The sequence below is a fragment of the Xenopus tropicalis genome, chromosome 3 (genome assembly GCF_000004195.4).
Source record: "Xenopus tropicalis strain Nigerian chromosome 3, UCB_Xtro_10.0, whole genome shotgun sequence".
Classification (NCBI taxonomy): Eukaryota; Metazoa; Chordata; class Amphibia; order Anura; family Pipidae; genus Xenopus; species Xenopus tropicalis.
In genome coordinates this window covers 60,559,684-60,573,269 of record NC_030679.2, presented here as the reverse complement: position 1 = coordinate 60,573,269, position 13,586 = coordinate 60,559,684, and the positions used below count along the sequence as shown (strand labels likewise).

The 13,586-nt window shown below is 35.6% G+C and overlaps 1 protein-coding gene across 1 annotated transcript in view; it reads right to left on the bottom strand.

The window, feature by feature from the left end:
* trhde (thyrotropin releasing hormone degrading enzyme) overlaps nucleotides 1-13,586 on the bottom strand; it is a 315,571-nt gene that overhangs the window by 120,744 nt on the left and 181,241 nt on the right. Inside the window, exons 5-6 of the mRNA XM_002939942.5 lie at nucleotides 13,131-13,244; nucleotides 4,230-4,367 (exon numbers count right to left, since the gene is read on the bottom strand). Of these exons, the coding sequence (XP_002939988.3) occupies nucleotides 4,230-4,367; nucleotides 13,131-13,244 (252 nt within the window). The remainder of the gene's footprint in view (nucleotides 1-4,229; nucleotides 4,368-13,130; nucleotides 13,245-13,586) is intronic.

Sequence of the window (13,586 nt, the reverse complement as noted above, 5' to 3'; positions counted from 1 at the left end):
TGCTTTAACAGATTATGTGAGGTCTGAAGTGGTGTAAAATAATGGTGTCAAATTCAGTATTTAGGCGGTGTAAAATAAAACGCACACCTTGATAAATTCAATATTTACTTTACACAGTTGTTTACATAATTTTTTCTGTGCTTCCAGATCCTTACTTTTGCATGAGTGAGGGGTTACTATGAAAGTCCCAGATTCTTACTGAAAATTCCCTAATTTCCCTTTGATCTCCTGTACTGAATCTGCACTGAATGATAAAAAAGATACAATGTTTCTCAAACTTAATTAAATAAGTAGCTTTTGGCAGAGAGCCCAGAAAACGTAACATGCTACACCTGCACTAAGATACAATTGTAACTAATAAGATTAACAGGTCTTTTGTGGGAAAACATAAAACAAGATACCAAAACCCCCAGAAATATGTTCAAACTTTCAATAACCGGCCAACTTTTGTAAAATGTGACTGATATTTAGGGGGTGTGGTCAAAAAATGGGTGTGGTAAAAGAAAATTAGCCGCATCATGCGCACCATTTCTTTTTGTTCCTCTTTAAATTTTTCAAATGTTGGGAGGTATGCATTTTCTGCATAGTTGTAAAAACAAGTTTGCATATTGTGCTGTGTTTGTAAATGAACCCTGTATGTTTATGGTAGAGAGGATGCAAGCCAAGCAGTGCTAGCAGGTCTACTCCCAGACCAAGAACCAGTGTTCCTGAGCAGCCCTGATTTTGCTTTAATATGCACACTTCATTACATTTACTTTAAGGCTGATGTCACACGAGGCGTAGGGCTGATATTTTCGGCAAGCGGAAAAACCCTTGCGAAAATTCAGCCCTACAGCTGCTACTTGTGCCTGCACCTGAATGAATGGAATACGCTCGGGTGCAGGCACATGTAGCCGATATACGCATGAAAACGCGCGAGAATGCAAAGTCTTGCGTTTTCATGCGTATATTGGCTACATGTGCCTGCACCCGAGTGTATTCCATTCATTCGGGTGCAGGCACAAGTAGCAGGCGTAGGGATGAATTTTCACCAAGCGTTTTTCCGCTTGCCGAAAATATCAGCCCTACGCCTTGTGTGGCATCAGCCTAAAGCACAAGCACCTGCAGGTGTGTTTAATCAGTACCAGCTCCAGAGGAGCTTACAATGTAAATTCCTACCATACTATGGTCAATTTTATTATGAATTAATTAACCTGTTTTTGTTGGGCTGTGGGAGAAAACCTACGCAGACATGGGAAGAACATACAAACTTGCTGGAAATTAACTCAGGACCCAACACTGCAAGGCAGTAGCGCTGACCACTGCACCACCATGCCACCATCAATATATATCATCACTCTTCGTTGTAGAATACCGAGTATCACCAAGGTAAGGGCATGAAACACAGAATGTTGATATTTTTAGCTAAAGTTTCATTTAAGGGCTTTTCTTCTCACTATACTGTGAATAATCATAATCAGGCTATGTTGATTGCTAAAGTGAAGACCCAGTAGTTATGATTACTGAACAACACACAGTCACACTGGGCTTAATTTACGCTAGGAACACCAAATCCTACTGCTAGTGGCATGCAGTTTATTATATGGCATACTAAAGGTTCTAGATTTTATATATTTTATTATAGTTCAAGTCAGATGTATATTATTGTGTCTGTATTTTTACAGTCTAGATAATTGTAGTTGAACACTGCTGCGGAGGTAAAGTTTCCCTAACAGAATTTATATGCCTTAATTAGTTATAAATCGTTATGAATATTGATATGGCCCCTTGTGAAATGTTAACCACTGCAGAAATTACAACATTTTAGTGTCTTCGTTGCTTTGCTTTTTGTATGCAGTGCTGGATTTACTAATATACATTCATTTACATAAATTCTCTATATGAGCAAAAGTTATGAATAATATAAAACATGAAAATGGAAGGATAGCTTTATTGAAAAGTGTTTAGAGAAATAATTTACATGAACTTTCATTGCCTCTTTAATTTTTCTAGGGGGATACAGCCATAACGAGAGACTGAACAGTTCAATACGGAAGAATGCAAAGAAAAGTTATTTCCCCACGCACACAGGGGCAGGGTATGCATGAATGAATCAACGAAAATGATGAATAGGTAATGACAAGCAATAATCTCAGTGGTCCTTGTAATGCTGCATCAATTAAATATCAAAATTACTTAAACCACTGTAAAACACAGAACCTTACAATTAAAAGACAAAAAAGTGCAGCCCAATGAGTTATACTTCTATACACAGAATATTAAATATGATATGGTTACACAGTATATTTGAAATTGATCAGTTATAAAGTGAAGTTCTGGTATGTAGTACTGTATGTATGTTATAGTCTGTGGGGACAGTATTAATTCATGGGGACGGTTAGCATATCCTATACATTCTATTTGGCATGCCTTGATGTTCTATACAACTCTATTTCCCATTAATTTACTAAACTGGAATTCTGACTAGCATTGTTAATAAAAGGAGAAGGGATGAGGCATATATACTGTACACACATTTGTAAATTATTCTGCTTTGAAAAAATATGGCATAATCATAAAGCTTCTTGTAGTCCTTACACACAAATGATTGCCATGCCTCACAATAACAACAACACTGTTGCAAAGAGATCATCTCAGTATTTACTGTGCATGCTTATTATGTCAGACTAAAGCAGAACACTCTTATTTAACACTCTATACCTGACAATCTACTAAAGTCACTGAGACAAATTCAGGAGACAAATAATTTTTTCTGTGTAAAGAAGCTGTGTATAAAGTACCTGTGCTCATTCAAAGCTATTTTTTGCAGCAAATACCTTTAGTTATACTTGGCTACGCTTTCTGCTTAAAATCATAAACCTCTTTATAAATATACTGTATTTTCTACTTTTGTTAAAAAAGTTGTTAAAGTAGGAGTTTATAATGGTATGTGCTCAATTGCATCACTGTTATTGCCTATGTCTTTAGTTTTTCTCCCTCCCCTTTTGCTGTTTCTCTCCCATTTGTTTAACTGTTTTGATTCATGTCTTATCTGAGCCTATATTGCGAATTTGAATGTAACATGGATCTTAAAATATTAGATATTAGTTCCATCATAACCCTAGGGCTGGTCATTATAGAGTTTCTTAACTACTCTTGCCCCTAAAAATGGGAACAATCCACATGCAGATAATTGCTGTAATTGGTTCTAATTTGTTTCTAATTTCCTCCCAACAACAGGAAGCTGATAGAAACTGGAAGTCCCCCTGCCCTTTTTGTCTGTTTTTAAGTAATAAAACTGCCCGGGGGGGGGGGGGGGGGGTTACTCTTAAATAGTATAGGTACAGTATGCTGCCCATGTTAAACAGCACAGAGGTATTTAAATAACAGATTCATATGAAACATAAGATATTAATAGCAGCATATGATTCTTATGTAGACTTTTTGCCCTTTGTCATCAGCAGTATTATAATAACAGCATTCTTATGGACTTTTATAGTATAGAGTGAGGTGATTCTTAAAGGGAAACAATCAAATGTTAGTATAAGCTTCATCTTTTGGAAAGAAGAATCTTTCTGTATATAATCAATTACAAATGGTGTCCCCTTTATAATGCTGTTCAAATTATTCTTCACTATCCCTCTCAGCAATCTATCTCTTCTCACTCTCTCTTCTTGAAGAAGTTAGGGTCAGATTTTGATTGCCAGGTAGGTATAATACATCTTCTAGATAGCAGACATTATTAGAGCTAGCTAAAATAACCCATTCCATACATAATAAACAAAATAACTGCATTTTAAGATAAAGTATTTCTGGTTATTTTTGACACAATGAGCTGTAATACATCTTCTAGGCAAAGGAAGCATCCCCCAAAGGATGCATTAGACCTAACTGTAAATTAAAATACGAATCTGACTGCTGCATTAAGTGATAATAAAGAGGGATTTGATTAATTCAGAACTTGAAATCTTGGTCAAATACTCTTTCTGCCCAAACATTTTAGGTATCAGATTAAAATTTTAAGCTCTTGTGTACTTTCAAGTCTCCCGTTCTTTTGTTAACATACTACTGTAAGAGCAGAAAACACTACAGGTATAAACATTATCATTGTCTGAACAATGATCTGAATTTTTGATCTAATTTATGCACGCACCTAGCCAACTTTAGGGGAGTCCTTATTAGCAGGCAGATCATTTAAGGACCAAGATGGATATTTTTATGTATCATGCAAAAAATCACTCATCCCATACCTTTTTATAAGCAATCCAGTCAAACACACGGTCAATATCTGTAGCCTTCAAAACCTCTTGAGAAACTGGATGCGAACTAGCCAATCCATCTAACAGCATGACCTCATGTAAGACATCTGTCAGAAATCTTTGCTTTTCCTGAAAAAAAGTAGAGATAAAACAGATTTCAATTTTTATTTACTTGCATGCTGAGCACAGAGGAAATCATTTAAACAGCACTGACCATGAAATGAAGTTGACCAATTTATAAAGCATCCACAAAGACTTGTTCTGCCCACAAACACTTCACTAATAATAATAATAATAATATAGTGGTATGGCAGCTGCCTGAAATCACTCTAAATCCAAGAAATGATCGATATTTTATATACTAATGGAAAACTGGAAAAGTAATCAATGAAAATATCCATCAAAAATAATAAAAAGATCTCAGAAAGACAGAGCATTAGAATTATATTTACTGAAAACTGGTACAGGTATGGGACCTGTTATCCAGAATGCTTGGGAGTTTTGTAATTTTGTGTTAGAGACTATGGACTTTTTTTAAATAACATAAAAGGTGAGCAATGTTACATATCCTCTAACATTAGAAGATATAGTGGAAGCTCCAAGGCAGTTAAACCATGTTTTAATTAATACCCCAGTTTGGATGGAGCCCAGAAACTATGTATTAAAAAGTTACCTGGGATTTTGTTGGAAAGAAATGACTTCCTGTTATAGCACACTTTTTATGAGCAAAGATATGGCAAGACTATGTGGTAGACTATGGCCCTACCTATGCCACTAAACAGCTAACATTTCAACTAAAATTACTTTTATTTTCCAACCTTCTGGTTCCTTTGAGCAACTGCGGGAGATGAAAGACAGATTACCAAGTTATCTTTTCCATTTTAACTCCCTCTATACTTCCTCATCTGTAAACCTGAGACACTAGCTGCAAATTGGGGAAACAAAGAGTTTTAAACACATATATTGAGTTTTTAAGCCCCTGTCCTTTTCTTCACAAAACATTCACAGATCAAATCTAAAAGTTCTTGTTTCTATTTTGCAGGATTGAAAGCATTTAATGGCACACTGAGACTTTACCAGTAACCATTGTTGCTTCATAAAAAGGTTTTGGAAAATTACAGTTTGCATTACAGAATACACATGTTAAGCTCCAGTGCACATAGTTGAAGCAGTAGTTAAACAACTATAATACCATATATTAGATATTGCTCAAAACCTGTACTGTGTGAATAGGTATTAGATTTGACTTACTCCCACATAGTAGGTGCCAAGCAAATTCTGCCAAACTTCTACAATAATAAAAACAAGCACAAAAATAAGCAGAGGTTTACTTTCCCTGGGCTGGGTGTGCATTGGCCATTAAAGTGATCCTGACCCAATTAAACTTCACTAACCCTCAAAATGATTAATATATATGCTATTAACAAATAGAAAATAGGGAGAAGAAAATGAATGTTTTGAAATGACATACAATAGTATTTCCTTCTTCTTATTCATCTTGCAATTTTATATTATTGATTCTTGCTTTGTATTTCAGTAACAAAGCATATCCTGTGTCAGCTCCCACTAATGAATTTCAATCAAGCAAGGAAATTTCAGGGCATACTGGCCTTTAATTAAATCAATATGGCAATGCTTATTCTTATTTAGTTCAAACAATGAGCATTCCGCTCATCAAATTTTTATTGCAAAACAGGCTGAAAAATTTGCTGTGGAAAAAATTTGCAGAGTGAGGAAAAAGTCATGGGCGCATCCAGGGTCGGACTGGAGAGTGCAAGGCTCACCGTGGCTCCCGCCCCAGGGGCCCTGCAGGTGCCCCTGCCGGGCGTGTCCCCTAACCCCCCCCCCACCGAGCGCGCATAAATTTAACGCATCAGGGGAGGAACAGTCGGGCAGGGGGAGCGCTGATAAGTCACATCAAAAAAGTTACTGTTATGTCAAAAACATTGTGGTTGTGGCAAAAAAGTTCCACACTAGCTGCGTTTTTCGAATTTTATGCCATTTTGAGAGTTTATTTGCAGTTTCATACATTTTTTAGCCAAAGTGAAATGGGACAGATTCGATAATCACTACTCTACAGATGTCATTTGTGGATTTTCCCACTCACTGAGCTATGAGAATAAGATACTGCAGATGGTGGATCTGTTGAATATCAAACTGAAAAATCCTGAAACATTGTTAGGAACATATTTGTTACAGTCAGGAAAGTTTTTAACAAACTGACAAATTTATCAATAAACATTTATTGTTTATTATTTTGTTATCAATAAACATTTATCTGATCTACGGATAGTATAAACTGCATGCAGGAAGGGTACACCATTAGGCATGAGCAAACTTTTTCCCTTAGTACAGATTTGCAGTAAAGTACACGGTTTTGCCAGTGGAGAATGTTTGCACTAGAATTTTGGCATGTGGTCAGAAAAGAAGTGACCTGTCTACCACATCTCTGCATCAAATGACTGTCACATACCTGCCTCAAGATTGACTCGCTCACTGGCCTGTCATCCTTACATGAACACTGTCTTGCCTTCCAATAAAGGACACACAGTTTGCCCAGGTTCAGTAACCCATAGAAAACAATCAGCAGGTAGCATTTACTGGTCACTTGTTTAAAAGAACACATCTTATTGGTTGCTATGGGTTACTGCAGCTGGACAAACTTTGTGCCTTTTATTACACATGAGGGATAGTGCCACAGTATTACAGCATCTATGCCACAAAGTCACCCCTGGGCACAAAAGTGCGAAAAGATCAAAGCAGACACATATGATGTGACAACCCCATCTTTTTGGAAGGCTCTAGTTCCAAAAAGGTTCTAAATTCTCCTTTTAACTAAAGGTACGCATTGGTTAATTTAAAGGAGAAAGAAAGGTAAAAACTAAGTAAGCTTTTTCAGAAAGGTCTATGTAAATACAGCCATAAGCACTCACAGAAACGCTGCACTGACTTCTCTGTCAAAAGATTAGTTGTGTCTGTAATTCATGTGCCAGAGACACACAGCTCTCTGTTCTCTCCCCTCTCCTGCTCCCCCCTCCCTGAAAAATGTCAAGGAATGTGGATCTGAGCCAATCAGCAGGAAGCTGACTCATAATCTTACTAACTGAGCATGTTCACTTGGTCTTGGTCTCGGTGCAGGAGTGAGGCATTATGGGAACTTTCTTTACATAGCTTAGCATTTTTCCTTCCTTTTTGGCTTCTGATCATCTAAACAGGAGAAATATGGGGAGACTTAAGGGCCACTATTGAGACAACTGAAGGTATGCCTGCATCTTGAGATTAACTCTTTATTAGCCTTTCCTTCTCCTTTAAAAACATATTTAACAGCAGCATTGTTACCAGCCTGAAAGTTTACCACTTACATTCTGAGAATGTTGCTACTTGGGACGACTCATCATTTCACCTATGGTAGTATGGTGAAATAATATTTTTATCATTTATGGTTGGAGGCATACTTAATATTAATAGCAGACAAGTATAATATATTCAATATATTACCAGCTGAAAACAGAACAGAAAACATTCATTTTTAAAAATGACTGACCAGTGAAACAATACTAGTGGCTATTTATCAACAGAATAGTTGATCCAAATATCTTCTGTGATATAAGCCAAAGGCAAATAGAGTCAACCATGTGGAAATCAAGAGCATTAACTATATCAACAAGAAACAATACCCATTCTTCATATAGCAATCATTTCATGTTTATAAGATGGTCTTCCACTTCACTTATCTATGCAATCGCTGAACTCTGATAAAAGATAAATGTGCATTAGTTCTTTTATATTGCTGTTTATAATGTTGTCCTCTTGAGGGGAAAAGAAACGTGCAAGCAACTGGTCTTTGTCATTTTAGACTAATGATTCAGAAGACAGGAAGCATGATTCTGCCATTACTACAAAGAGATTTCCAGCACACTACCATTTGACATTTCTGTTACTAGTAAATCCCACTGGGCTTTTACTTTGTATAAAAGAAATGCTACAATACTTCTATTTTTTTTAAATTTAATGCTAATTTTTCTAGTCCTGTAAGAAAAAAAAAAAAGAAAAAAAAGAAAATATATATATATATGTGCAAAATACTGCACCCCATAGGACTTAAAGAAAACTGCAGAAAAATTAATTTCAAAGATGTAGTTACTCACATTTCAGCCCCATATTAGGCCCTTTGCCTGGTGAAAAAACAAATTTGTTGAAGGCCTTAGGATGGGACTAACCTTATCCTCTTGCTCCCAGAAGCTAACTTTTTTTTTGTTTTGTTTTTTTAAAGTCTTTTAACTTCAGCATTTCTCTCTTAACACTTTCACACTTTCTATATTTTTAATACAGTCAAGATATTCTGTGTTTCACAGTTAAACATATATTTCATAGCATAACAGAGAGCCTGCGGGCAAGACATGCTTCGTTTTGGACTGTTCTGTTTGCCATGCATATTATATTTTATATTAATCAATATTATATCTTATATTCACTGTATATAAACTGAATATATATTAATTGCAGCACTGATTAAGATTATGGTTGATTTCTGTAACTATAGCAAGGAATAGGGCACAAGTTGAGAACTAAAAAAGGTAAAAGATAGCACAAACACTATATTATATATATAATTAGTCCTTGGAGATTCTGCACTCTGATGCTAAAAATAATTATATGGCAGGGTTCACAGCCAAATTCAATGTATACCAAAATTATTTCACGACCCTGCACACCCTATGTAAAAAATCACAACTTTATTGTGAACAAATTGCACAGAAGTAGTCCAATGTGTGAATAATGGGATGTACATAGTTGTACAGTGTAACGTACAACTGTGACATTGTGATAGTAGAACAAGGAACCACGTTTGGTTCTCTTTAGGCCCTTTCCATAAAAATATATATAAATGCTTATCACAAAAGTGTGCTAATGTTACCTTTTTCTCAATATCCCTACCAGTTCTCCTTTCCTCTCCACCTAATCATACCATCTTTCCTCTCACCCAATTCATGTGCCATCTCTTTCCATCATGGTGTATTTCCCTTCTACTTTTCATTCTTGGCATAGTTGCACTGGTCAGCAACAAAACCAATAAACAAGACCAACAACCAAGACCAACAGGCCCAATATGGATCTTTATCATCCTGATGAAAATTCATATTGAGGTTGAAATGTTGGTCTAGTTTCTTGGTGATGAATAATATATAGCTGCCATTTACTACATAAGCTTTGGATTGTGTCTTCTTTATATACAATATTTTATGAGACTATGATGAAGTGCCCTGTGTGGCATGAAACGCGTAAGTCAATTGGAGGAGAAATGTCACACACTCCTTGGTCCACTAAATCTTGTCTTTATTATAGAGATCTTAAAACAAAAGAGGTCCTTTTTTGTTTTAAGATATCTATAGTAAAGACAAGTTTTAATGGACCAAGGAGTGCGTGTCATTTCTCCTCCAATTTTTTCATTTAATACCTCAGGCTACGTGTTCAGGGCGCTGCTCCTGGACCACCACTTGTCTTTGGTGACTGTATTTCCCAATAATTTTGCCATGACTGTTTTGAAGTAGCATGTTGGATGTGGAGGGTCCGGGGTTTATACACCCGGACCATATTATTTACGGGGTGAGCTTATCATCACTTCATCTGTAATTAGTTTTGGTAGAGAGCCCGGAGATTATACACCTGTGCTCATATTCATTATTGGGGAGCCATTAAAAGGCCTTTAGAACATTTTCAACAACTTTTTTCCCCCTGCCGCATAAATGAGTCACTTACTATTATTTTATTAGCCCAAAGCTGAAAGTCTAGGGCTTGAGCACCTGGACCCACCATACCACAGGGTAAGCTGTTAACGGATGCAATTTGTGATTACGGTAAGTGTGTTACAATATTTATACTGTATAGAGAGGAAAGGCATAATAGGTCTAAAATCATGGTTTAGTTTACATTTTTTTGTGACTGTCCCTGGCCACAAGCCCTACTAATGACACACACAAATCATAAAGGACAACTAAAGCTTAACTGAAGAAGTAGGGCAGAAATGCTGTACATTATATTTTGGAGTCCAGCACTGAATGAGTTCAGTATATAAAATATGGCATTTCTAGCCATATTCATTCTTTGGGTTTAGTTCTTGTTTAATATCAGAAGGTAAAGGTATTGAAATTTGTAGTTTAGGATGTGCATTAACTCACCATACAGAGCATCTAAATACTAACAATTCTTTAACTTTAAACATCACAAGCTCTTATAATCTTTACAAGAATTAATATTTCCGGAACCATAATGTTAATTGGAGCTATACAATTAGCTTAGGTTTGACTGATTAATTACTATTTATAGTATAAAGATGATAACATTACATTATGCGAATGAATAAGCTTGTTGCTGAAAATCTCAGTTTTGCTGGTTACATCTCTCATGTTATTAGCACTTTTGAAGAAATGGTAATGAATAGCTTCTTAGCACATTATATTCACTTTCTCACTTTTCTTGATATAAAAAAGCTATAATACCATATAAACTGCAGTTGTATTTCATCAAATAATGTTGTAAAATATACTGCATACAACTAAAAATACACATATACAGTATTACTATATAAAAGAGTCATTGGACCCTATTTATCAAATGTTGAAGTAATAATGTTTGCTACTTTAATATATTTCTCTGGTTTATGTTGATAAAATAAATAGTTTCAGGCAAAGTCAGAGGGATGTCAAAGTAGTTGTTGAGGTTGTAATGGAAATGTCACTGAAGTTATAAAATGTAATTCAAATTACATTTTTCAATAGCATTTCAATGACCAGATTATAAAATGGGAATTTAAATATTATAGACTACTTATCTTAGAGGATATCAAAACCCAATATAAAAAGTGCAACTACTGTAGGTTCCTTAGTTCTTGAAAGAATTAATAGATAACCTAATTACAGATGCAAAAGAATTCACCAATGTGAATGCTACTGACTAAAACTAGTGATGGGTGAAATGTTTCACCAGGCATGTATTTGCGGAAAAATTCGCCACACGGCCAAAAATTATCGCCCTCCTCAAAAGAATAGTCACTCGTCAAAAAAGAATAGTTGCGGCGTCAAAAGAATAGCCGGGTGACAAAAGAATAGCCGCGGGGGACAATTTTTTTTCCGCTGTTTCGCAAATCTTTTGAAAGATTTGCGATTTTTTTGGCAAAGCGAAACGGGACAGATTTGCTCATCACTAACTAAAACTTTATTTACTAATGCAAGAGAATTCACACAGAGCATGATTTATATAGATCAAGTGGGATTTTGGTTACAATTTAATATAGCATATTGTTCTGAATATCTAGTATAAATAAATTTGAAGCAACTGGACTTGTTTAGTAATCATTGAAGACGTTTCAATACTCATCCGAGCAGCTTCTTCAGTTCAACTGACTGGTATGGGAAGTCCTCAGCATATATACTCTTCCACTAATCCAATCACAATGGCACTTTGTAACTCTTCAAAAAGGTGACATCTGAATCTCACAGAGGTGTGAATGCTGTGGAGTTACTTTGAAAAGGATTACCAAAGTATCATGCAACTCTTCAAACAGGTGTTACTTGTTAGAGTTGCATGAATGGATGTGTGAAGAGTTCTGAAACTGCCGGGGTACAGATGTTAGAACAAGTCCAGTTGCTTCAAATTTATTTATACTAGATATACCATGACCTGGATGAATGAAAATCTTCATAGACATATTGTTCTGAAGACTTTGTGAAACTAAAATTCATTTTTTTCTGGCCTTGAAAGTCTTATAAACTCGTCATGGTATGAATTAAATTGAAACTCGATCATTGTTGTATTTATAAAATGTCACGATAATGCTTGAATCATTCGTATGAAAAATTTGAGTTTACATTCCAAAATCCCAGTTTAAACTGGCTAGTCTACTCCTTTACTATTTTAAACCTCCATAGGACTCAATGGCATGCAACAAATCCAACCTACCAATTTTTTTTGGACAAAAAAAGTTAACTAAACATTAAGAAATCACAAATTATGGGAGTTATTTTTGAAAAACTCAAATTTTTAGAGAAACAATATCAGAAAAATCAAGTACTGGCAAAAACCCATCCTCAATCTCAATAATATCTAGAAGTAAAAAAAAAATCGATTTAAATCTCAATTTATATCACCATCAGAAACTTTGGAGGCGCCCCACACATGTTATTTATGTGGGGCCCCCCATGAACACAAGTGCAGTACCAAAATTTTGGCCACACAATAAAAACAGCTGATGTTACTATATAATAAGCACTTCACATAAAGAGTTTAATTGATTAATGTGCTAATAAGTCATTCAGTTTATTGGGGGTCAGTGGAATTTGCTCTAAGTTTAGCCCCAAGTGGAAGAAAATTTCACAGGGCCTGGCAGAACACTACCCCCTCTCCCCCCTGATGGCAGCCCTGCATAGAGTTATAACCGTAAAATTTTGGCTTTAATATATTACACTGTGACCAAACATGTGAAGGGAGAACATCGTTGTTCTGTGATAGAAAAACCTTGTTTAATGATTCTATCTCCTGTTGCAAAAGCAAAGGATATGGAGACAAGTTTATACAGATCAATTTAAAAAGCACAAATGAAAAAGGGTAATTTGCAAAATGTCACTACATAATACTATTAGGGGTGAACTGCCCCCCAAAAACTATAGGCACACACTGCACTTTGTAACTTGATTTCTTAATGATAATGCTCAGTTAACAGTTTCTAGTCTGACAAGGGAAATAAATTCAGGATGTCACTGCTTGAAATAAGTTTCATTTTTAAATATTTTTGTTTGTTTGGTGTTTTTTTTTTGGGGGGGGGTTGCACCAGGGTGTCAATACTAGCTAAAATAATGTGCATAAGTACTTATTTTGTTCAAATAACTAACTCACCATGTTCCATCCCGGATAGAGGTAGTCCGTTCCAACAAATTCAAAATAGTGAGCAAGACCTTCTTTTAACCATACATCTTCCCACCAAATAGGTGTCACCAGATCTCCAAACCACTGCAAGAAATATGTGCCATTAAGTAAGAAGTTTCACCAGTTTGTTTCAGCTTGTAGCTTGAATGTTATCTGCATTACATAATAAATATGACATGTACACATCTTCTAACATAACCATATGTTTTTTCCATTTACATTATAGTGCCACTTTTCATACATATTTTGTCTTTCAATACTGCCATTTTTACATAGCTATACTTCTGATAGTTGTTAATTTAAAAACAATAAGAACACATTGTTCTTCCAAGTCTTTATTGGAAGCCTATATCCAGTCCTCCTTACAATTTCTACTAAGATGTGCATCTTTTTTCCTCCTTGCAGTACTGACTATATTCCTCAAAC